Raw genomic sequence first — 23,508 nt, forward strand, 5'->3', positions numbered from 1 at the left:
CCGTCAAACAGGAACACATTAACAAACAGGAACACATTAATGATTGAAATTGAAGACATAAACTGGTCCTCTCTGTTGGTATAATGTGAGTATGAGTGAGTTTAGGAGCAAGATGATTTACTGGGTTGTGAGGGTATCTATGGGTTATAGCATCATTATTATGATAGAAACCATTCCCTGTGGAATGTGAGCATACCAAGCTGTTGTTATACCAAATATAAGACACAATGTAAAAATTACATGTTTTAGTATCTGAGGGATCACGTGCAACAGGTAAGTTACAATGAGGGTCCCTTTAAAATAAACTGACATGATAGCAACCGCGTAGGTATTTAATGAAGATGAACCTACGTGTACGTGAGGTGACTCCCCAACATTTCTAACAAAATGTTATACGAATAAACACAGAAGTTGGGCAATATACTTTAATCAATTTATATGTGTCAGTCCAGAGCCGAAAGTACAAGTAATTGAGAGAAGATTATTGTCTAAATCTGGATTGATTTCTAGCAAAACCTGATAATGTTAGTATTTAACCGTGTAAATTATTTTAGCAACAAATATAATATCAGTCAAATTGAGATAAAGGGCATCATTCTATTTTATTTTCCAAGTCATGAAATTTAATTTTGAAATATGAAATGTAAACATTAATCTTAAACATGTTGCCTAAACACATGAACAAACAGATGGCGCATGTAACACCAAATCAGAAGGTTATTTTTTCTTTCCTGTTTCATTGTTAGTTGTTTCATTATATATAATGACACCTGACTAGTCCAGCTAACACAATGTTCTTATGGATGTTTTTTTTTGCATCGAATTATGTCTTCTTTTTCTATATAGAATTAACACTGCTGTTGTGCTGTTTTCACGGCATGTTATATCTAAATTAATTAGGCCCTGTTATTGTTTAGTTAGCTTACACGTACAGCTAGGATTGTTTGGGCGTAGTGGTATAATAACGAATACTGGGTTTGTATAGTCACCATGCAGAAGACGGATGAGTTGACGTAATGAAGTATTTTTGTTGAAAGGCAGAAAAATAGCAGCTTGTAGTTCAATTGTTTGAAGGCCGAGGGAGGGCGGATTCTCCCACTAAAGTATTTAAATCTAAAATATGTTATCCAAAGTTTGATGAAGATGTATATCACTCCTCCCCCCCCCCTCCACCACCACCACCATGGACGCATATTATAAGTTATTAAACCGCCAAAAAATGTTACAATATTTTTATATACAGCTGCCATATCCCACGTTTTTACACTGATACTGTGCAGAGAAACTAACAATCTAGTAAGAAACTTTTAGGAAAGTAATCTGGCTCACAAGTTCTTATTTTGGATGTTACTATAGGCCTTGTAGCTGCAAACTAACAGGTTCCCAGACATTGGTACTATAGTAACCACAGATGCCCGGATGCTGTGGGAATGGGATGTTAGTGTATTATGATCGCGAATTATTTTTAGAGGAACAGTGATTTTCAATCAGTTGTGTATATTTTCGCATTTGGGGTCCCGGAACGCCATACAAAATACTTTAAAAAAATTGATTTCAGGAGTTGTTTAGACTTCGTAGGCATTATGCCTCCGGGTCCAACTAGACCACTGACCATGGGTATTAAGCGGGCACTTGACCGTCGGAACATTCACAGGGCAACGCTTCAGACCTGCACTGAACACAGGCCTGAGTCCGCCTGCCCCCCCCCCCCTCGTCTACTGTTCATCTCTAACATGTGTTATTGAGACTGTTACTTAGACTAGTTTATAAATCACCAAAGACCTAAAATCTGCACGATTTAATTTTATTTAAATTATAGTTTTCGATAACAAGGTAACACTAGCAAGCAAGACTCTGTCTTGCGCACTATAATATGCATTTATAATTAACGCCTAAACAGTTAATATTCCTCCACTGAAAACAAATGTTGCTAACTATAATAACACAAGTTCCGCCATAACAAAACATAAGAGCAGAACCCGATCTAGAATGGTCAAGAGAACCAACTAAAATAACGATCCCGTTATATGTCACCAATGGTGACGTCATGGAATTTCCTTATTAAAGGTACAACAGTATAAACGTCAGATAGTGACACGGTCTACCCAATATTGTACTTAACCTTTCAACAAAGTTTAATCAACTTGGTTTCAAAGTTCTAGAGGAAGAAAGGAGAGGGACGGGTCCAGCTGGAAATATATAAACCACATTTATGAATCAAACTCAGTTTACCTTCAGAATGAAGTACACTGGTCATTTTAACACGCTAAGAATGATGCCCCTTTCACCAACTCTTGAACTCTCACCTTTCTATTGCATAATCATATGAGTCAAAGTCCAGTTTGATTTGCCGCCTATATTTGTGATTTCTAAGTAAATCCCAGAATGAGAGATGAGTGACCTGGATATGGTTCTATCATGATTAAATTAATGTTTGAAGGAATTGTCGAACTTTTAGAACGATAAACACTGTAGCTACATATGGTTACTCATGTTGACGGGAACAGCTTATAAACAGGACGGAACATTTCCCTTTATCGCACCAATGTGTTATAGTACATTGGGTTGCATTGATTGAGTCATCGTGATATCAAGGGGAAATCCCCTGGATAGGGTCATTTGATAGTTACCGGCAGGGAAGAGGATGGGGTGTGGAGATAAGTGAACTGATTCTTGTACAGTAATACTGTTTAACACATACATTACTTTCATAGATTGGGAGAGGATTAGATCCTTGAGTTACGAGTCAATAATTGTTGACATAAACTTTTCAATTTTGTTACTTATATACCTATTTTTAATATTTCAAGCAAACAGTTGAACCTTTTTATAGAATTCAACCTTCAAAAAGCAGTCCTTTCAAGCATGAAATCAAAGAGACTACAGCATTAGTGACTATGATTTCATGGATTTAGCCTTCATGTGTATATCATGTTCAGTACTAAAAATATTCGCAGGACATACTCGTTAGAAATCCCTAAAATAATAACTGAAATAATAATAATGAAAAGAAATTTGTCAAGACAATAGAAAACATGCACAATTTAGTGTAACATGAATCGATTTATCTGAAATAACACTTTTAATATGGATTCGTATGATTCGTATGATGATATTTACAACATTTAACTATACTGCATTGTCTTTGTTTCTGTGTTATCTTATACATATTTATTACTTATACTTTTTCCTCTTGTTTAGGGATTCGATGAGGAGACTTACAAGAGAAAACTGGCGAGGCGCAAGTAACTGTAAGTCAATACAGCTGATTACTCTCTACCTTAGTATTTAAAATTATATTTGTTAACAGTGATTGTCTGCTACTTTTAATTGTAGAATCTTAATATATTAAAAATAACCCCGATCAATAACCAGAATTTGTATTCATATATCTGTGATTATCTATTTTATCTGGTCACTAATATCATTTGCTTCAACTGTAATTGGTTTTATTATATTTTTCCTTCACAAAGCAAACCCCTTATTAAATGTATGGAAATGAGTGATGAGTTCCTTCCATTAACAGAAACATTGTTCGCTTTTTTCCTGTGTCGCGGTGTTTTGTTTAGCTGGCTGGTTTAATTACTTGTTGGCTCGTGGTACTACTGGCGCTTTTTCTGGGGGGGGCGGGTTGGGAGGGGGGTTGCTTAGGTATCACTTCCCCGTTATTCTACTAATAAGTATGTTGTTCTACTTATTTATTATGATAACAATGTTACCTAATATATCTCATTTTATCTCTATCTTACAGCTCAATGCAAGATGAATGATCATCTGGCGTCGCCAGTCATCAGCAGGACTGTGACGTCATTAAATCAACTCTGAAATTGATGGCAGTAATTTCAGTGAGAAGGATCTAATAAAGATTTAGGTAGTAAAACTATTAATATATCCCAAATACTACAAACACACTGAAAAAAACTCTGGTGTTATATTCAACACCGATGGTGTTAAATTTGATTCTCCTTTGGTGTGTATATCTGACCACACCAGCTGGTGTTAAATGAACACCCTTCTTGGAATACTATTTTAACACCAAATAGGGTGTTGAATCTATACTCTGTGGTGTTAATTATGTGACACCACATGGTGTTGATTTAACACCATTTTAGGATATATGTACACCAAATATGGTGTTACTCTAATCCTTTGGTGTATATATTATTCTACACTAGATGGTGCTGAATTAACACCACAGGATATTTGTTTATACTCTTTATATAGTGTTAATTTGACTCATATGCATGCTCTATCTCAGTATAAATTGTTCACTGTATCACATGTACAGCAAAGCTAGCATTTACTTAAACTGATATAACAAGTGAAACAAAAATTGAAACAAGAAAGTCATATTCCTTTTTTTTTCTCTACAAATTTATTGATATAACCTTGAGGAAATTCAACTGATGATATGACCAATAAAGGGGAAATGGTCATTCGTTAACTTATGAAAAACGTATTCCATTACACAAATTATTTTTCTTTATATGTATATCATTAACAAATAACCCATCTTGAATTATCCTCTTACTGGAAAGACCCATGCATCAGACTGTATATAGAACAAATGCCAAATACTCAACAGTTGTCAAAACTTTGTTCACAAAAAGACCTCCCTAGCCAAAATGTTTAATATAAAGACCTCTTGCTTCATGTAACACACCAACCAACCACAAAATAGAGGTATTTACAAATAATTTGCTGTAAGATAATTTGCTAGTAAAATAAATGTTTAATGATATAATTGCTTACAAAGTACAACACTATAAAAGGCATAAAAATGACAGTCTGCTGCATCCATTGATTGATTGAACATCAACAATTTTGGTAAACTTTAAATCACATTTTTTTTTAAATTACTTAAAAATGATGTGCCTTGGACAAACAAATTTGTCATAAATCATCCACATAACCATGTGTTGCAGCACTGTATGATGAAGAAAATCTGTGGTGGGATTTGAGGTACAAGTGGCAGTTGAGATTTTAGTCAAATAATATACTGAAAAACATGTAAAAAGTTTATTCTAGGTAAAATCTCACAAACAGTAGGTAAATTCCAAATATTTACTGATGTAATTTAATTGTCTGTTTCCCATATACAGTATATACTACATACCCTATTGATTGAAAAGGGGCCCCTCTTGTAAAATAGTGTTTTTACAGAATGAGGTGAATATTAATAATCAAAGTTTTTAGTGTTTCACAAGGATTATATGTGAAACGCCATGAAGTCAGAAGCTCATTATCCCTACCCATTGCCAACAGGGTCAACTACTGTAGGGGCTTAAGTTTGGGGGCTCAGATTGAGGCCCATTTTTGTCCCACACTGAAATTTTAGGCCCTCCTATACCTTCATGAATGGCCTACTATTTCATTTTTGATTAAGAAAAGTGACAATAGTCCCCAAATAGTTGGGGAACACTTATTTGACAAACATACAAAACTGCTGATGAGATCATGTTATGAACCCCCCAAACTGAAAAATGATTGGCAAAATGAAAATAGGGATTTGTGGGGGGGGGGGGCTAGAGTTAGTCACTGTTAAAACACAGAATTGAAATTTACTGTGTAAAATTGGTATACAGTATAAAGCCAAACTTAAGGTGCATAGATCTATTCAACAAATCTATAGATCAGAATTTCAAACTCAAACATTTAAACTCGGGATTCCTTCCTTTTGGACCATAAGACATTTGACACTTAAGTATGAATTGACATGAACTAAATAAACTGTAACCATGTCTTATTAAAGCCTTGATAGGAACTAATAAACGCTATTGTGGGGGGGGGGGGCTACAGCCTAGAGTTAGTCACTGTTTAATCACAGAATTGAAATTTACTGTGTAGAATTGGTATACCAAACATGAGGTCCATAGATCTATTCAACAAATCTATAGATCAGAATCTCAAACTCAAACTTTCAAACTTGAGATTCCTTCTTTTTGGGCCATAAGACATTTGACACTTCAGTGTGTGAGCATTGACATGAACTAATAAACTGTAACCATGTCTTATTCAAGCCTTGATAGGTACTAATAAAGGCGATATATAACATATTTGCTACATAGCTTCTTAGTACATAGTCTCATCAAGGAACTAGGTTATATTATGTACCATTACCAAATGCAAGCATTTAATAAGTTCGATTTGGCATACAAAAGTTTTTCTTGACTTTTTAACTGGCATTGAAACAATAAATAAACAATACTGTTACTGAGATACAATAGCATTTTATTATATTTTTTTATCTTCAAAATCGTGATTTTTTCGATGCTTAATATAACGTTTAGCATATCGTTTGACTACAATAAAGGATGATTGGTCAGCTAATCGCGCCTTCAAGAACAAAGTGCTTACATTATAGCAATAGTTTGTCAACACTTCTTTACACCTAAAATCATCGACTAAATAATATAGCCTTAAGTTTGGCTATGCATAGTAAAAACAGCAAACATTACTACATTATATGTTACTGCACCAAAACATACCGCATAAACTTTTTTCTGTGAGCAAAAATCGTCAGAACAAATATATTTCTACGAACTAAAAGTATATTTATCAGTCTGGAGCCATGTTTGTCATCTTCCATTCTTCCATCTGAGAAGCTTGATATTGCCAAAAAATCAAATTCAAACAGCGCAAACAATATGGCTTTACATGCCTACTAAAACTACTACAAAAACTTGATTACCTCAACTGCTTCATCTGTTGGATTGTTAGATTTTGTCTTTGTTAGAGCAGTTTTCAATCTTTTCAAAGGAAGTCCAGCGCTGGAGGAGGGCAAATCAACATTTGGCAAGTCCTCATCAGAAATCAAGTCTGTATCGGAATCACTATCTGCAGAACAGGGTACAGTTCCTCGGGAAGGCGAAGCTAATGAGGGAGAAACATGTTTTTAATCATTCCATTGTGATGGCTCAATAAATAGATATACCAATCGGCATGAAGAAGTGGGCCCGGTTTGTAATATACTTAATGGGCCATTTTTTCACCTGAATTGCAAAATGTGAGAAGCAGGGGTGGAGGGTGGGGGGGGGGAATGGGCATCATCTATCTGGGTCATAGTCTCGGTTTTGACAGCTATCTCCTGTGTTGCAACTTTTATGGGGGGAGGGTACGTGGGTGGAGCTTTTTTTATGTTTTATACAATTTCTGCAAATGACCCTTTATTGACCTTACTTCTCAAATTTTTTAGCACCTCTCATGGCCCACTATTAAATGATTGGCCGTAATAAGGGTTTTACTAGTGTTCAAATAATGATAAGAATCGGAATAAGGCGTTAATTGGATCCTGACAATGACCCCACTTAACATTCTATATGACCTGCTAAAACAGATTATTACAAGCCAAATTTAGGAATATCCAAGAGTTACTATCGAAGGACACAGGAATTCCCCCAAATTTACTGGTTTGGGTAGTCACGAGCGGACTATACTTACCCCGTCACAGCTACTGTTAGCATTTCTGACCGATCTAGCTTATTACTTGTCTTAGCTACTTTTCTCACAGACTACTGCCCTCTACTATGTGCCCCAATATCTAGCATCTTTTTCCCTCCGCTTAAAGACTCAACATGGAGAAAAAATTCTCAGCTTATGTGGGAACGTTTCGACCAACTAGAATCGAAACATGGATGATCTCTGAGAGAAGAAGTATTTTGAGTACTAGAGGAGCATGGTGGTCGGTTGGCTAAAACAGAATCACAGGTTCGAGCCCTGGCAAGGCACTGCATTTGTGTCCTTGGGCAAGGCAATGTATTGTGGCCACTCTATACTATTTTATCATTCTTTAGATCTAAGCGCAATTTGATTCAATGGATTCAAGTTATTCAGGATACTTTTTGAAAAATCTGGCAATTAAGTGGACGGCACTTTGGCATCTATACAGATTCACTCAAGGATGTGCCCATGCTGGTCGGTACCGGGTACTGACAGCCAGCACTTATGTAAAAATAGCCAAATTTATCAACTCTGTATAATACATCTCCGTAACTTTAACTTCGGCAACATTTTTTTAATACCAGCCCTGTAGTTTGTATCCAAATTTAGATGGCACTCAGAATCAAATAGGCACATCCCTGTTCACTTTAAACCACACAACTAGCCCACATTAAAACTTTAATAATGGCTAGGCCAGACATGTGTTATTGAAGTACTCACCCCTTTTCACCTCTTCTCAATACCATAATATCATTGTTTGGTTCAGCCTCAAGTAATGGTGCTAAAATCTCTTCATCTATCTCGGGGCCATCAGTTCTATCTACCAATATGACTTGATCCTCCTCTTCAATCGCAAACTTCTTTTTGGCTAAACATAAAGGGGTAAGAAATAAGATGTAAGAAAATGTATTAGTATAACAGCCACTTTATCCTCCACATCTCAATTCCAAAACACATATAGTTTTACCACATAAATTACAAAACATGTATTAATAGAGAAAATGCAGGTTGGCTTCAAAGCTATTTATCAGTGTAAAAAACAAACACATGAACACGTATACATTTGTGAAATATCAACAAAGTGCAAATTTATTTTATTTGAAACAATTTGGTTCACTTTCCCTAGATACATCTGATTTATAGTGATTGCCTGTACTTTCCACAGTAATGTATATAATTCAACACTTTGTTACAATGCATACAGGCACTTAATTGTTTGGGTTGTATTTTATGGTTAATTCAATTTCTGCTTAACATCTGCAATTAGAGCAAATTTTATCGATACCAATATTTAATCACTAATGAGAGTAATGTCAAATATAGGCCGATAGTCCGATACCGATATTGAAAACCGATTAATCGACCCAACACTCAGTGGCATAACGCTAGCTGTTTTCACGCCTAGGCTTATATTAGGCTAGCCTAACGTAAGGCTTTGTCCAACTACTAACTGTTAGGCTTGTCTATTAAGTTCTTTTCTCGATCAATAACGCTACATTTACAACAAAAATTTGCACAATAAACACTTACCGATTGCAACTAAATCTCAATACTCTCAAAAAACAAAGATTTTCTTTGTTTCGTTGCGAATAGCCGTATAAGGGGCATCTTGTAATACTGGATTTGGGCTTCGAAACCCTCAATTCCGCAAAATATCACAGTCAACGCACGATATGGCGCGGAAATGGTATAGTAAGGTATGTGCGTTTACGTTTGTACGTACAGCGCACAGTCGATCGTGCACACAATGTGTACATGAACCACACTGAAATGTACCGTCGCGCACTGCACTCACGTTGGGCCTTATTTGCATATTAATCCAAGGGCGTAGGAACCGGGGAAAAAATGTGGAGGGGCGGAAGTATCATTCCGCCCCCCCCCCCCCCGCTTCGCAAGTCAGAAAACCCCTTTTTCATTTCCAAATGAGAAAAAAATCTCATTTAGAGCACCAAATTGCATCTAAGGCCAGGTGAAAATGCAAAATTATATACAAAATGGAGTGGGTGGGTTGAAGTGTGCTATATTGCACCAAATTGCATCTGAGGCCACCTGGAAATGCAAAAAAAAATCCCCCCTCCCCTTAGACCCCTCCCCCAGGCCGGCCATCCATCTTCAGCCCCCCACTCAAAAGTACCTTCCTACGCCACTGTATTAATCTAAACATCAACTATAGACCAATACCGAAAGCGTTTTCGGGTGACGTAGAAAAATTGTCGGATAACACCGTAAAATGATTGGTTTATTTGAGTGGCGTGATATTCGTTGACTCTTTTCGGTGTACAAGTAACACCGAAGTTAACACCGGTTTGTTGACACCAGGATTTTAACACCGTAGTTTTTGCAGTGCAGCGCCAGATAGAGCTCCAGTATAATACACATGCAACTAGTCTAGTATGATTGTGACGTCATCAAATGCCTATATTCTCAAGACAATGGAATGTTGACTTGATGAAGACTGTAACTTTTACATTCATTGTGAATGGATCTTGTAGAGAGATAAGGAGACTATTTATATAGGAGACTATATATATCTTGGATGTTAACTATTGAGAGAGGGAAGAAAGAGAGCACAATCCCTACCTTACTCTCTGTGTGTATGTGGAGGGGCGGGTTGGGGTGTTGGAGGGAGTGTTAGAGGGGTTAAGTGACGTACCCACCACATTGGTGACCAAGTAGATATTATAGTAGTCATTTTCACCACCACCAGAACCATAGGCGTAGGAGCCTAATTTGATTTGGGGGGGGGGCTGTAACGACCTGCCCGAAAAAATATAACCAAAACTTTTCGCGCGCTCCGCGCGCGCTTTATATCGTCATGTGCATATCATATAGGAGTTCATCGGGTATTACACATCATCGGGTATATCACATGCAAATAACCGATGAATGCCTATATGATATGCACATTAAGATGTTGAACGTGCGCAAAGCGAGAAAAATTTTGATATATTTTCCGTGTTATTACCCTTCCATATTGGTTATAATTATTGGGGAAGTCGTTACAATAATAACGATAATAATAATATCATTATAACCATTGAAAAACACATTGCAAATTATTCTTCTTTCAGTGGGTGCCCGAAAAATGCTCTGCATATTGCCCGAATTTTCACAAAAAAAATCAAAAAACACACTGCAGATTTTTCTTCTTTCAGTACAGGTAGGTGCCCGAAAAATGCTCAGCATAATTGCCCGAATTTTCACCAAAAAAAATCGAAAAAATACACTACAAATTTTTCTTCTTTCAGTAGGTGCCCGAAAAATTCTCAGCATATTGCCCGAATTTTCACCAAACAAAATTGGTTGGGGGGCTGCAGCCCCCCCCCCCATTCCCCCGCCTCCTACGCCTATGACCAGAACGCTTATTGTAGAATTGGAATTAAATGGTAATATGCAGTATTTTTTTTAATTTTATTTTCCTGGTATGTAACAAAGTCTTCGTTACTTGCGTAAATGAAGAGAAAGGTTTGTACACCTACTCGTGTGTCCCTGGTCAGGTATTGCTGGTGACCTGCTCTCAGCCTCCACGTAATCATCGGTGCAGGGTATAACATCCTTCATTGGTCCAATTGTATATAATGATACAATTCATCCAGACCCATATTCATTTCCATATTCATTCCAGACCCATATCTCCACCTCCCTACCAACACCCCCCCCCCCTCACCCTTTCCCGACTAACACTTTACTACTCAGAACAATACATAAACGCTCATAATTCTGTTAATATTTCTAACTTTTTCCTAAGCAGACATGTTTTTAATGCTTTTGTGATAATCTGTACATATGGTATCCACATACACTCGGTAACTAGGAGTGCATGATTACACTTTACTGTGGTTTCTGTATTCCTCCTTTTACTACATTCGGATTTAAACTGTGACGTATCGATTACGTAATGTCTTAAATTTAACAAGAGTCGAAGGCTTCATGAACCTGTAGCCACCAACCTGGCGGTGGTGATGGCGCGCGTGTATGTGTGCGTCTGTGACATTTGCTTGAGTCCGCGATGACTCAACAACGGGGTGATGCATATTTGTCATACTTGCTATGTAGTTGTATTATTGTCGGATTTTAGCCAAACTAGGTATACAGTTGCTGGTTAATATCTGGGCCCCCAAAAAATCCGCAACCAGTTTTGAGCTGGTGGGACCAGATTTTATTTCCAACTAAAATGAATTTTGGGGCAACTTCTTGGGCCCGAATTTTGGGGCCCAATATTTTTGGACCATCTGAGCCCACATTTTCTCTCCATTGCAATAACACCGCAACCGTAAGTCGGGTTGTAGCAAAACTTGGTAAACAGTTGTTGTTTAGTAGCTGGTACATGTAGACATAAATATTATGATAATGAGTGATGACGTACAACACTTTAATATTCCACTTACCAAGGAACCATAGTGACCGTTGGGCTCTTGTTAATATTTTATCGGCTTCATTTACCCTACGTTGTTATTTTAGTCCTAAGTAAAGCCATATCTTTTTAAGATAATACAATCACGTGAGCTTACATAATTTAACAAGATTGAATATGATAATTTATACTGCTAATGTTCTGTATATTAAGTAAACACTAAATACAATGGTATGCTCTCTGTGTTTCACTTTTCATTTTATTATTTCCTTAAAGTGTTTAATTGACTGCATCTTTTAAAGTTTCTACTTGTTTGTGAGACTAAAGGAGAATCAAACTTAACAATCATTTTACAATTATATGATAGGTAAGTTATCGATCATTGATATATTATGTTATAGGTAAGCTATCGATCATTTTAATATTATGTGATAGGCAAGCTATCGATCATTTTAATATTACATGATAGGTTAGCTATCGATCATTTTAATATTACATGATAGGTAAGCTATCGATCATATTTAATATTACATGATAGGTAAGCTATCGATCATTTTAATATTACATGATAGGTAAGCCATCGATCATATTTAATATAACGTGATAGGTACGCTATCGATCCTTGCAATATTATGTGATAGGTAAGTTATTGGTCATTGATATATTATGTGATTTTATCGATCATGTTAATATTATGTGATAGGTATGCTATCGATCATATTTAATATTACATGATAGGTAAGCTATCGATCATTTTAATATTACATGATAGGTAAGCCATCGATCATATTTAATATAACGTGATAGGTACGCTATCGATCCTTGCAATATTATGTGATAGGTAAGTTATTGGTCATTGATATATTATGTGATAGTTAAGTTATCGATCATGTTAATAGTATGTGATAGGTAAGCTATCGATCATTTTAATATTACATGATAGGTAAGCTATCGATCATTTTAATATTACATGATAGGTAAGCTATCGATCATATTTAATATTACATGATAGGTAAGCTATCGATCATTTTAATATTACATGATAGGTAAGCCATCGATCATATTTAATATAACGTGATAGGTACGCTATCGATCCTTGCAATATTATGTGATAGGTAAGTTATTGATCATTGATATATTATGTGATAGTTAAGTTATCGATCATGTTAATATTATGTGATAGGTATGCTATCGATCATATTTAATATTACATGATAGGTAAGCTATCGATCATTTTAATATTACATGATAGGTAAGCTATCGATCATTTTAATATTATGTGATAGGCAAGCTATCGATCATTTTAATATTACATGATAGGTTAGCTATCGATCATTTTAATATTACATGATAGGTAAGCTATCGATCATTTTAATATTACATGATAGGTAAGCTATCGATCATATTTAATATTACATGATAGGTAAGCTATCGATCATTTTAATATTACATGATAGGTAAGCCATCGATCATATTTAATATAACGTGATAGGTACGCTATCGATCCTTGCAATATTTTGTGATAGGTAAGTTATTGATCATTGATATATTATGTGATAGTTAAGTTATCGATCATGTTAATATTGTGTGATAGGTATGCTATCGATCATATTTAATATTACATGATAGGTAAGCTATCGATCATTTTAATATTACATGATAGGTAAGCTATCGATCATTTTAATATTATGTGATAGGCAAGCTATCGATCATTTTAATATTACATGATAGGTTAGCTATCGATCATTTTAATATTACATGATAGGTAAGCTATCGATCATTTTAATATTACATGATAGGTAAGCTATCGATCATATTTAATATTACATGATAGGTAAGCTATCGATCATATTTAATATTACGAGATAGGTAAGCTATCGATCCTTGCAATATTATGTGATAGGTAAGTTATTGATCATTGATATATTATATGATAGGTAAGCTATCGATCATATTTAATATTACATGATAGGTAAGCTATCGATCAAATGTAATATTACATGATAGGTAAGCTATCGATCAAATGTAATATTACATGATTGGTAAGCTATCGATCATATTTAATATTACGTGATAGGTAAGCTATCGATCATATTTAATATTACATGATAGGTAAGCTATCGATCAAATGTAATATTACATGATAGGTAAGCTATCGATCATATTTAATATTACGTGATAGGTAAGCTATCGATCCTTGCAATATTATGTGATAGGTAAGTTATTGATCATTGATATATTATGTGATAGTTAAGTTATCGATCATGTTAATATTATGTGATAGGTAAGCTATCGATCATTGTAATATTATGTGATAGGTAAGTTGTCGATCATATTTAATATTACGAGATAGGTAAGCTATCGATCATTTTAATATTACATGATAGGTAAGATATCGATCATTTTAATATTACATGATAGGTAAGCTATCGATCATATTTAATATTATGTGATAGGTAAGCTATCGATCATTGTAATATTATGTGATAGGTAAGCTATCGATCATTTTAATATTATGTGATAGGTAAGCTATTGATCATTTTAATATTACATGATAGGTAAGCTATCGATCATTTTAATAGGTTAGCTATCGATCATGTTAATATTACATGATAGGTAAGCTATCGATCATTTTAATATTGCATGATATAAGCTATCGATCATATTTAATATTACTTGATAGGTAAGCTATCGATCATTGTAATACTAGGTAAGTTATCGATCATTTTAATATTACATGATAGGTAAGCTATCGATCATATTTAATAATATGTGATGGGTAAGCTATTGATCATTTTAATATTCAATCATTGTAATTATTCATTATTCGATCATTGTAATATTGTGTGATAGGAAAGTTGTCAATCATTGATATATTATATGATATGCAAGCTATCGATCATATTTAATATTACATGATATGCAAGCTATCGATCATATTTAATATTACATGATAGGTAAGCTATCGATCATATTTAATATTACATGATAGGTAAGCTATCGATCATATTTAATATTACATGATAGGTAAGCTATCGATCATATTTAATATTACATGATAGGTAAGCTATCGATCATATTTAATATTACATGATAGGTAAGCTATCGATTATTTTAATATTACATGATATGCAAGCTATCGATCATATTTAATATTACATGATAGGTAAGCTATCGATCATATTTAGTATTACATGATAGGTAAGCTATCGATTATTTTAATATTACATGATATAAGCTATCGATCATATTTAATAACGTGATAGGTACGCTATCGATCCTTGCAATATTATGTGATAGGTAAGTTATTGATCATTGTAATATTATGTGATAGGTAAGCTATCGGTCATATTTAATATTACATGATAGGTAAGCTATCGATCATATTTAATATTACATGATAGGTAAGCTATCGATCATATTTAATATTACGAGATAGGTAAGCTATCGATCATTGCAATATTATGTGATAGGTAAGTTATTGATCATTGATATATTATGTGATAGTTAAGTTATCGATCATGTTAATATTATGTGATGCTATCGATCATTGTAATATTATGTGATAGGTAAGTTGTCGATCATTGTAATATTATGTGATGGGTAAGCTATCGATCATATTTAATATTACATGATAGGTAAGTTATCGATCATTAATATTACATGATAGGTAAGATATCGATCATTTTAATTTTACATGATAGTAAGCTATCGATCATATTTAATATTATGTGATAGGTAAGCTATCGATCATTGTAATATTATGTGATAGGTAAGCTATCGATGTTAATATTATGTGATAGGTAAGCTATCGATCATTTTAATATTATGTGATAGGTAAACTATTGATCATTGTAATATTATGTGATAGGTAAGCTATTGATCCTTTTAATATTACATGATAGGTAAGCTATCGATCATTTTAATAGGTTAGCTATCGATCATGTTAATATTACATGATAGGTTAGCTATCGATCATTGTAATACTAGGTAAGTTATCGATCATTTTAATATTACATGATAGGTAAGCTATCGATCATATTTAATAATATGTGATAGGTAAGCTATCGATCATTTTAATATTCAATCATTGTAATTATTCATTATTCGATCATTGTAATATTGTGTGATAGGAAAGTTGTCAATCATTGATATATTATGTGATAGGTAAGTTATCGATCATTTTAATATTACATGATAGGTAAGCTATCGATCATATTTAATATTACATGATAGGTAAGCTATCGATCATATTTAATATTATGTGATAGGTAAGCTATCGATCATATTTAATAATATGTGATAGGTAAGCTATCGATCATTTTAATATTATATGATAGGTAAGCTATGGACGAGCAAGTCACTTTAGGCCACTCACGCATTTTAGAAAAATTACATTTAATATTAGAGATACCGTTTCTGAAATATTCGTTAAGATACAAGACTTGTATATTTGAATAACTATTGAAATTTTACATTTTGTCTTCATTAATTGCTTCATTAACAGCCTTCTCTAATATAAGGAGAACGTTAACTAGTGATTGTTTAGCATTAAATCATTTTTTCGTAGTAAAGCTGATAATATTATGTATATATCAAGTAATTCTTAAATACCAAGATCGGCTCTGTATAGTATATATACTTCTCATTTGTTCTTTCATTGTTATTTTGATGCGCCTTATAAATGATTCTACTGGTTTCATTTTATTAAAGATCTTCTTTATTTCTTTATATTCCGATATTTTCCTTCGAATTAGAACAATTATAAGACTACAACTAATACTTGCTCTAATTAATGTTATATTTAGTCATTAATTGTTAGATTTCATACTACTTCAACCATTTATTAATTTTACTTTCTTTCGATGTTTAGTTGATTTCTTTCGTTCCTCATATTCTATATTATGAATTAATCTTTCATATTACTCACGCGTAATACAGTGAATATTAGAAGAATATTGTTCAATGTTATCATAATAACAATGACTGGCTGTCTACCGTTCAACCACTGATTGTGTAACTCAAAATCATACTAAAACATTGTCTTAGACATTAATTAATAACAATAACATGTTTTGTTTTTTAATCCAGTTCTTTGTTCCATTATTATGATCTCTAATGATGTTTACTTGAAGACAATAGGAACACGTGACTTTGACGTATTATAGTAAGATTTTAACATGATAGTAGCGAAGATAATGTTCTGTATATTTAACATTACTCTTAAATGCGATGATCGGCTCTCCATACATATCTTTCATTCTTCTTGCATCGTAATTTTGCTTCTTCTTATTAGGTGCTGGTTGATGATTAATGAATATTCATGATCTCTTCATTGTTATTCAGTTTTTGTCGTATTTGCTTTAAACCAATTGGATATGATGAAGCCATAAAGTTTACCAATATAACACAAGCCCCATCCCGCAAAACTGAATATAAGTACATTACTATACAAACACCGACTAACAGATAAATATGGATGAAATCACTGCATTGCGGTTTATGATATTAGGTATTTCCATGGTAATAATTATTCCTTTATTTTGTAATTGTTCTTGGTATCTTCCATATTTCTGTATGCTTGTACAATATATAATTTTGCAACCAAACACACTTGTTCCCTTTGAGGCGATCCTGGTCTCTCATTATGATACAATCACAACCTATCCATCCCGTTTATCTGTTCGTATATCATAAGTTCATATCGTAGAATCTTATAATGAAAATTATTGATATGTATGTTGTAATGTCAATGGAAGCAATAAAAGAAAACTAATCAGAGATGTATTGTCAACATCGTTATCTCTGTGTACATGGGCGGCGATCATGGGGGGAACGGGGGCATGCCCCCAATATTTTAGGTGGGGATATAGTATCTACTATCCCCCCCCCCAATATTTGGTGGCATAGTTTTCTTGTGTTGCTCTAAATAGAAAATAATGCGTGAGATTGTTTATCCAAATCATATTTTGCGGTGGCTAAAACTTCATCCAAAACATGCTGCATGAGGTAAATGACACTTCGTGGTCGTTTCTGTGACCTGTGACCGTATAGCAAGTTGTAACTCATGATTATTATCATAATATCTGTACATCTCTTGTGTATGAGTGTAAGTACGTACAATCATAATGATCCACGTCGATATGGGTTCACTGGGTTTCCATTTGGCCTGTTTCCTACAAGATTTATAACCGCCGGCGCGTAGCCAAGGGGTGGGGCGAAAGTGGGCGACCGCCCCGCCCCTCGAGCATAGTTTTTGTATTTATTTATGATATCGCTAGTAATTTCAAAATAGAAAATGCTTAGATGCAACTTACAAGGCCTGGGAAGTGCCATTTTCAGCGATCTGGGAGGCATTTACGGCCAAAATTTTCTTAAAGCAAGCTTCGCCCCTCCCTTGGCAAATTCCTCACTACGCGCCTGTCTAACCGTGACACAATTTGTTACTCAATGTCACCCAAAAATGTCACACATTTTCACCGAAAGTATAGTTTTTACCTTTTTTTTCGAAATGTGTGTGTATATACACAAAATATCATAAAGCGCGTCCTCCCCCCCCCCCCCAATATTTGTAACAAATCGCCGCCCCTGTCTGTGTAACATGTAGTCGATGTACTGACATGTAATTTCAAGCTATACTCTTTTCCTTTCATGCATCAAGGTCACACAGAAAGTCATAGCTATACAGTAACTCTCAAACAGGTGAGGCTGGTATAGTTGAGGTTGAGATTAAGAGTTGATGGGAGTTAAAGGCCAACTTGTTATAATGTACATAATTTAAACAGGATGACCATCGAAATATTGCTCGTTATGGACGTATGGCATATATGGATACAAACGATTAGTCCGGTTAATTAGCCCATAATCTAGCATTGCCGGTCGAAGAACCTTGATTAACAATGATCAACTCCGATTATTATTACTCAGACAATCGGTCTAAGTTTTAACCGATAATCAAACTTTATTGCCTATAAGCTTTCATTTTCAGTTGTAAAACCTGGAGTACCGGTTCAAAACAAGACCGGCATTGAGCAATGATCCAATTTTTCCGACAGAATCAAATTGGAATATATCATTAGTGGGTATTTTGATTTTCCATACACGTGAGTCAGGAATAATTTCGACATGCGAGTAAACATCCGGTAAGATTAGCATTACAATACGAGTTAAATCCCATTCTGAATGAGAAGAAAACCGCAGGTGGCTTTAGCTTTGTGAAAAGTCCAGATCATACAGTATTGTATTAAGTTATAGCTTGAATAGGCTCGTTGTACGGGGACTGCTGGTGATAGTGTAACCATTTAGTTAAATAATATTTACTTCAAAGGCATCAATAAGACACTGCAACCTTCTGAACGTGCTCTTCATCCATGGAAATGTTTGTGCAAATTATTCTCATTGGATCAATATCCCAGGATTTTACCTTGTGAATATTTCGCCATGATTTCGTAATCCAAAGTGTCGTACCATGAATTCAGGATCAATAGTTGTCAGAGACCTGCATCTTTTCGTGGGCTGAGAAAATGATTCCTTATGGATGAGGATTTAATTTTCGAGAGGATCACTTAGGTTTTATACCGGGATACACTTTAAACTATAACATAACGATAATTGTTATCAGGTGTTGAAGTTTGTAGGTAATTTTACCTTCCTGACTTCCCGAGAGGTTTGGATTTAAACAGATATTGGGAAACAAAGTATTGTCCCGTTTACCACTCGTAAACTCATGTGAGTACACATTCCATTGAAAATATTTGTTATCAGCGTTATCTATATATAACAGAACATACAGATCTAATATCAGAGAGATCCCTATCAACAATGTTCCATCAGCGTTATATATATATATATATACGACAGAACATACAGATCCAAGCGTCGCTGAGTTACTGTATCCCAGTAGAGACTTATATAGGCTTGTAATCACTGAATTTAGTTGACAGTGGTAAATGTTAAACGTTATTTCTATTTTGATGATGACAGCAATTAAAATGATTTACTTCCTGTTACGTTTAATTCATTTAGTTTTCCTTTTTAAAAATGATATTATTATTTTTAGATGTTAAGCTCATGGTGAATCAAGCTAAGTATGTCGGCCGTATTTTCACTGCATTGTAAACCTACGGAAAGATGATTGTATAGCTATCAATGGTATCAGTTTGACGTCATATTATCTGCATACTTTATAGTCTTCGCTTCCGAATTCTTCTTTCCTGGATGAAGTTCGTAGTATCCAAGGGCGTAGGAACCGGGGGGCTGGGGGCGCCAGCCCCCCAGTGAAAAATATGGTGGGGCGGAAGTATCATTCCCCTCCCCCACTTCGCAAGTCAGAAAACCCCTTTCAATCAGAAAAAAAAAATCTGCTTTGGAGCACCAAATTGCATCTAAGGCCAGGTGAAAATGCTGCAAAATTATTTATAAAATGGAGTGGGTGTTGAAGTGTGCTATATTGCACCAAATTGCATCTGAGGCCACCTGGAAATGCCAAAAAAAATCCAAAGGGGGACACCCCCTCCCCTTAGACCCCTCCCCCAGGCCGGCCATCAGTCTTCAGCCCCCCCCCCCCACTCTAAAGCACCTTCCTACGCCACTGGTAGTATCGTACGTATTTTGTTAATTTTTGGAAATTTCTTGATAAATTCGCGACACTATAGAAGGGTTGTCAAACCACTGTCCCGTTGACCCCCTCCTTATGTACCGGGTAAGTACACTCGTTTACTAAATTAGTTTAAAAACAGTAAGTCATAAACTACAGGCTACATACTTGTAAGAAATTGTTACTTTTTGAACTTTTCATTCTCATCCCAAATAGCGTAGGATTAATTGTGGACTTGAACATACATGGTTTTGTCCAATAGACCTATATTAGTTGTTAGTATGGTTTAACGATACTTTTACAACTAGGGATAAAACCTTTTCCTCTGGTGTTTATTACAGCCAACGCTGTGCAAAAACAAAGTTTCTATATACTCTTTGGGTGGGATAGCTAATTAGATGTGTTATTGGTGGTTTCATTATAAACACTAACGGTATCACGTATGGCGTATTTGGGGTTCCATTTGTATAGGGACAATGAGGTCCAGAAGACTACAGTATGTTTACGCCTAACCTCATACACAATGTACGTGTACACGCAATAAAGGTATGTACTGTACACGCTGTACATGTATGTACTGGTTGACATTCATTTTATAGTAAAGTCTTTTAATTAAATGAATTAAACCAGAAACAGACAAGTACATTGCAAATAGTTTTTGTTTATATGACATTATTAACTGCACAGTATTGAATTGAATGACCTTGAAGTACAATATACCTTGGCTCAAAACATGTGTAATATCAAAACAGCAAAAGCGCTTTTATTTATTTTAAATCCCAAACATCGGGAATTTTTCATTTCAAAATAAGGCTAAACACCCTCCTGATTTCTTTTTGCAAACAGGGTGGTACTATATCTCTCCCTGAAAAAATAATCAGATTTTTTTTAGCATGACGCGTTTGAGTTATTGGCTGTCAAAGATGACCTCTTTTGTACATCGGAGCAACTTATCAACTTCATAAATTAATATTGAGGAAAGCTATAGAACCCTGAAATTTGCTTAGGTTTAAGAACTTAATACTTTTTAGTATAAAACTCTGACAGCTCTAACATGGTTACTTTGGTAAACAAAAATGGCATCAAAACCCCTTTCCTCATGCTGAATCGCAGCATGAAATAGCAACTTTAGAGTTGCACAACTTGCATATATATTATAGGAAAGCACTGTAATCATTATTTTGTATTGTTTGTACTAGACATAATAAATTCTGAAAGAATCAAGTACCCTGAATCAATGGATTAGGTCGGAGCAAGTTAGCACTAAAAATAACATATTTGTTGGTGGGGGAAGGGGAGGGGTGATGTAATGCTGTGTCCGAAAAATGTAATAATTATGGAAGGGCATACCGTTGAGATCCCCTCACCTTTGAAATTCGAAATTGTGGGTACTAAATTGGGCTCCTACGCCCATTAGTGTTGTACGAGTCAATAACTTTAATCTTTAAGAAGTCTAATTCAAGGCATAACTGATTTGTTGAAGACCTTCTAAGTTTCAATCATTGTAAATAGTTTGATCCATCTGTTCTGTAAGTCCTGTTGGATAAATAACTGGAAATCATATTATAAGCATTCCCACAAATCCCAATGTAAAATATTTCTTTAAAAGTACATATTAAATTATCAACTGTCATCTGATCAAGCTGAGAATGTTTACTGTTGATAGTTGATAATAAAGCAGGGTAAGTGCAGTGACCCTCCCTATCAATTCAAACTGAAAATTATAACAAAAAATATCATTCTTGTGTTAAGAAAGTAGGTAACCTTTTTCTCTATGACACTCCTACGAAGGTTATTAATGGAGGAAGTAAACTAATAGGTCCATAAGTTCTGGCAAAGTTGTATCACTCTCTTTGAATAATGGAATAACTTTTGTGCATTAAGATCCCAGCTGAAAAGACATCGTTGGAGATATTGACCAATACAGAGGATATAGCACGTATAGTGGAAAAAGGATTTAATACAAATTTAAGCCGAATACCGTCAACATCTGGAGCCTTTCCAATCTTTAATCCATCAAAACATTAACATGCTTATTTAGCAGGTCGGATAATCATCGTTTTAATGCAATTCTATATGACATAAGTTTAATCTTATGATTAGGATTATTAATGTACACTTACCATAGATTTATTCTTGGAGAAATTGATTTGTTTAATTCCAGGGGTAATCAAAGACTTATCATTAAAATTATTTCTAGACATTCTTGACAAAGACTAGTTAAGGTTGTGGTTATGATTTTATAATATCAATTAACTGATGATAAGATGCATTACCGTCATGAATATGATTTATAATCACCACTCCATGTTTGTATTTACAGATAAGGGACACACCACAGAAAATGAACAACATAATAAATACCTTAAATAATGATTCATTGTCTCCATAGCAACTATACTTTACAGGAATTGCGATATTCTGAATCAAAGTGGTTCATAGGAAAAAAACTGAATAAACATTTTAAGACATTTTCTTGAATGCATGATAACCCCAAAGTTCTTGTTTTTCTATGTCTTAGTTCTGAAAACGGGTATTTGTAAATACTTCTAGCAAAAAGACAAAAACAGTTTTATACCGGTAAACAAAAACGCAGGAAAACCATGTATAATGACCGTCTGTTGCAATATTTGTCTTCAATGGACAACTGAGGATAACTCTGTCAGAGCATAGAAAAGGGCTTCAAATTACTATACTCTTGTTTAGTAATAAACTTATCGGGATAGCGCTTTACCTATCAATATTGGAAAGAGCGTTTTCGCCATGCATACAAATGCAGCCTTATGTGTACCACTGGCTCAGCCTCAAAAAGATTTATAAACGTGGTTATTTTATTTCCTCGCTAATAACTTTTAATTTCTTGATTGTCTTCGACCAAATGGCTTTATTGGAAGATGTCCTCCGATTAAATTTCAAGTTCCGACCTGGAACAGAGCGGGGCTTCTCCTTACAATTGCCAGTGACCTTCCGCCATTTTGTTCTATAATGGAAGAAACCGATGAAGATCGTTAATCATGTTAATATAGGTTGACTCAAATCACGCAGACCCAGGCGAGGCATTACATATAACAGGAACATATTCTGTTCTCCTGTCACATAATTTGTCACAGTCATGCAG

The 23,508-nt window shown here is 34.7% G+C and overlaps 1 protein-coding gene and 2 long non-coding RNA genes across 6 annotated transcripts in view; 1 reads left to right on the forward strand and 2 right to left on the reverse strand.

Moving 5' to 3' along the window:
* Positions 1-3,757: 3,757 nt before the first annotated feature.
* LOC139963645 (uncharacterized) lies at positions 3,758-10,783 on the reverse strand. The gene is made up of 3 exons (XR_011791710.1): positions 8,971-10,783; positions 8,161-8,308; positions 3,758-6,873 (listed from the first exon to the last, which is right to left on the reverse strand). It is a non-coding gene; the product is annotated as an uncharacterized lncRNA (long non-coding RNA).
* Positions 10,784-13,919: 3,136 nt separating this feature from the next.
* Positions 13,920-17,575, forward strand: LOC139963644 (uncharacterized). 3 transcript variants are annotated; one of them, XR_011791709.1, is made up of 3 exons: positions 13,920-14,078; positions 15,819-15,995; positions 16,066-17,575. It is a non-coding gene; the product is annotated as an uncharacterized lncRNA (long non-coding RNA). The 3 variants fall into 3 exon arrangements; XR_011791708.1 differs by lacking the exon at positions 13,920-14,078 and adding an exon at positions 15,498-15,532 and having other exon boundaries at positions 15,598-15,995; XR_011791707.1 differs by lacking the exon at positions 13,920-14,078 and having other exon boundaries at positions 14,758-15,995.
* A 5,010-nt stretch (positions 17,576-22,585) lies between these two features.
* The window catches only part of LOC139963628 (homeobox protein GBX-2-like), a 183,004-nt gene continuing 182,081 nt past the window's right edge, over positions 22,586-23,508 (reverse strand). For both annotated transcript variants that reach the window (XR_011791644.1, XM_071964630.1), the window contains one exon: positions 22,586-23,370. Coding sequence is in view for 1 of the 2 variants with exons in the window: in XM_071964630.1 (XP_071820731.1) it covers positions 23,217-23,370 (154 nt within the window). In the remaining variant the exon portion in view is untranslated. The remainder of the gene's footprint in view (positions 23,371-23,508) is intronic.

This window comes from Apostichopus japonicus, chromosome 22, assembly GCF_037975245.1.
Source record: "Apostichopus japonicus isolate 1M-3 chromosome 22, ASM3797524v1, whole genome shotgun sequence".
Lineage (NCBI taxonomy): Eukaryota > Metazoa > Echinodermata > Holothuroidea > Aspidochirotida > Stichopodidae > Apostichopus > Apostichopus japonicus.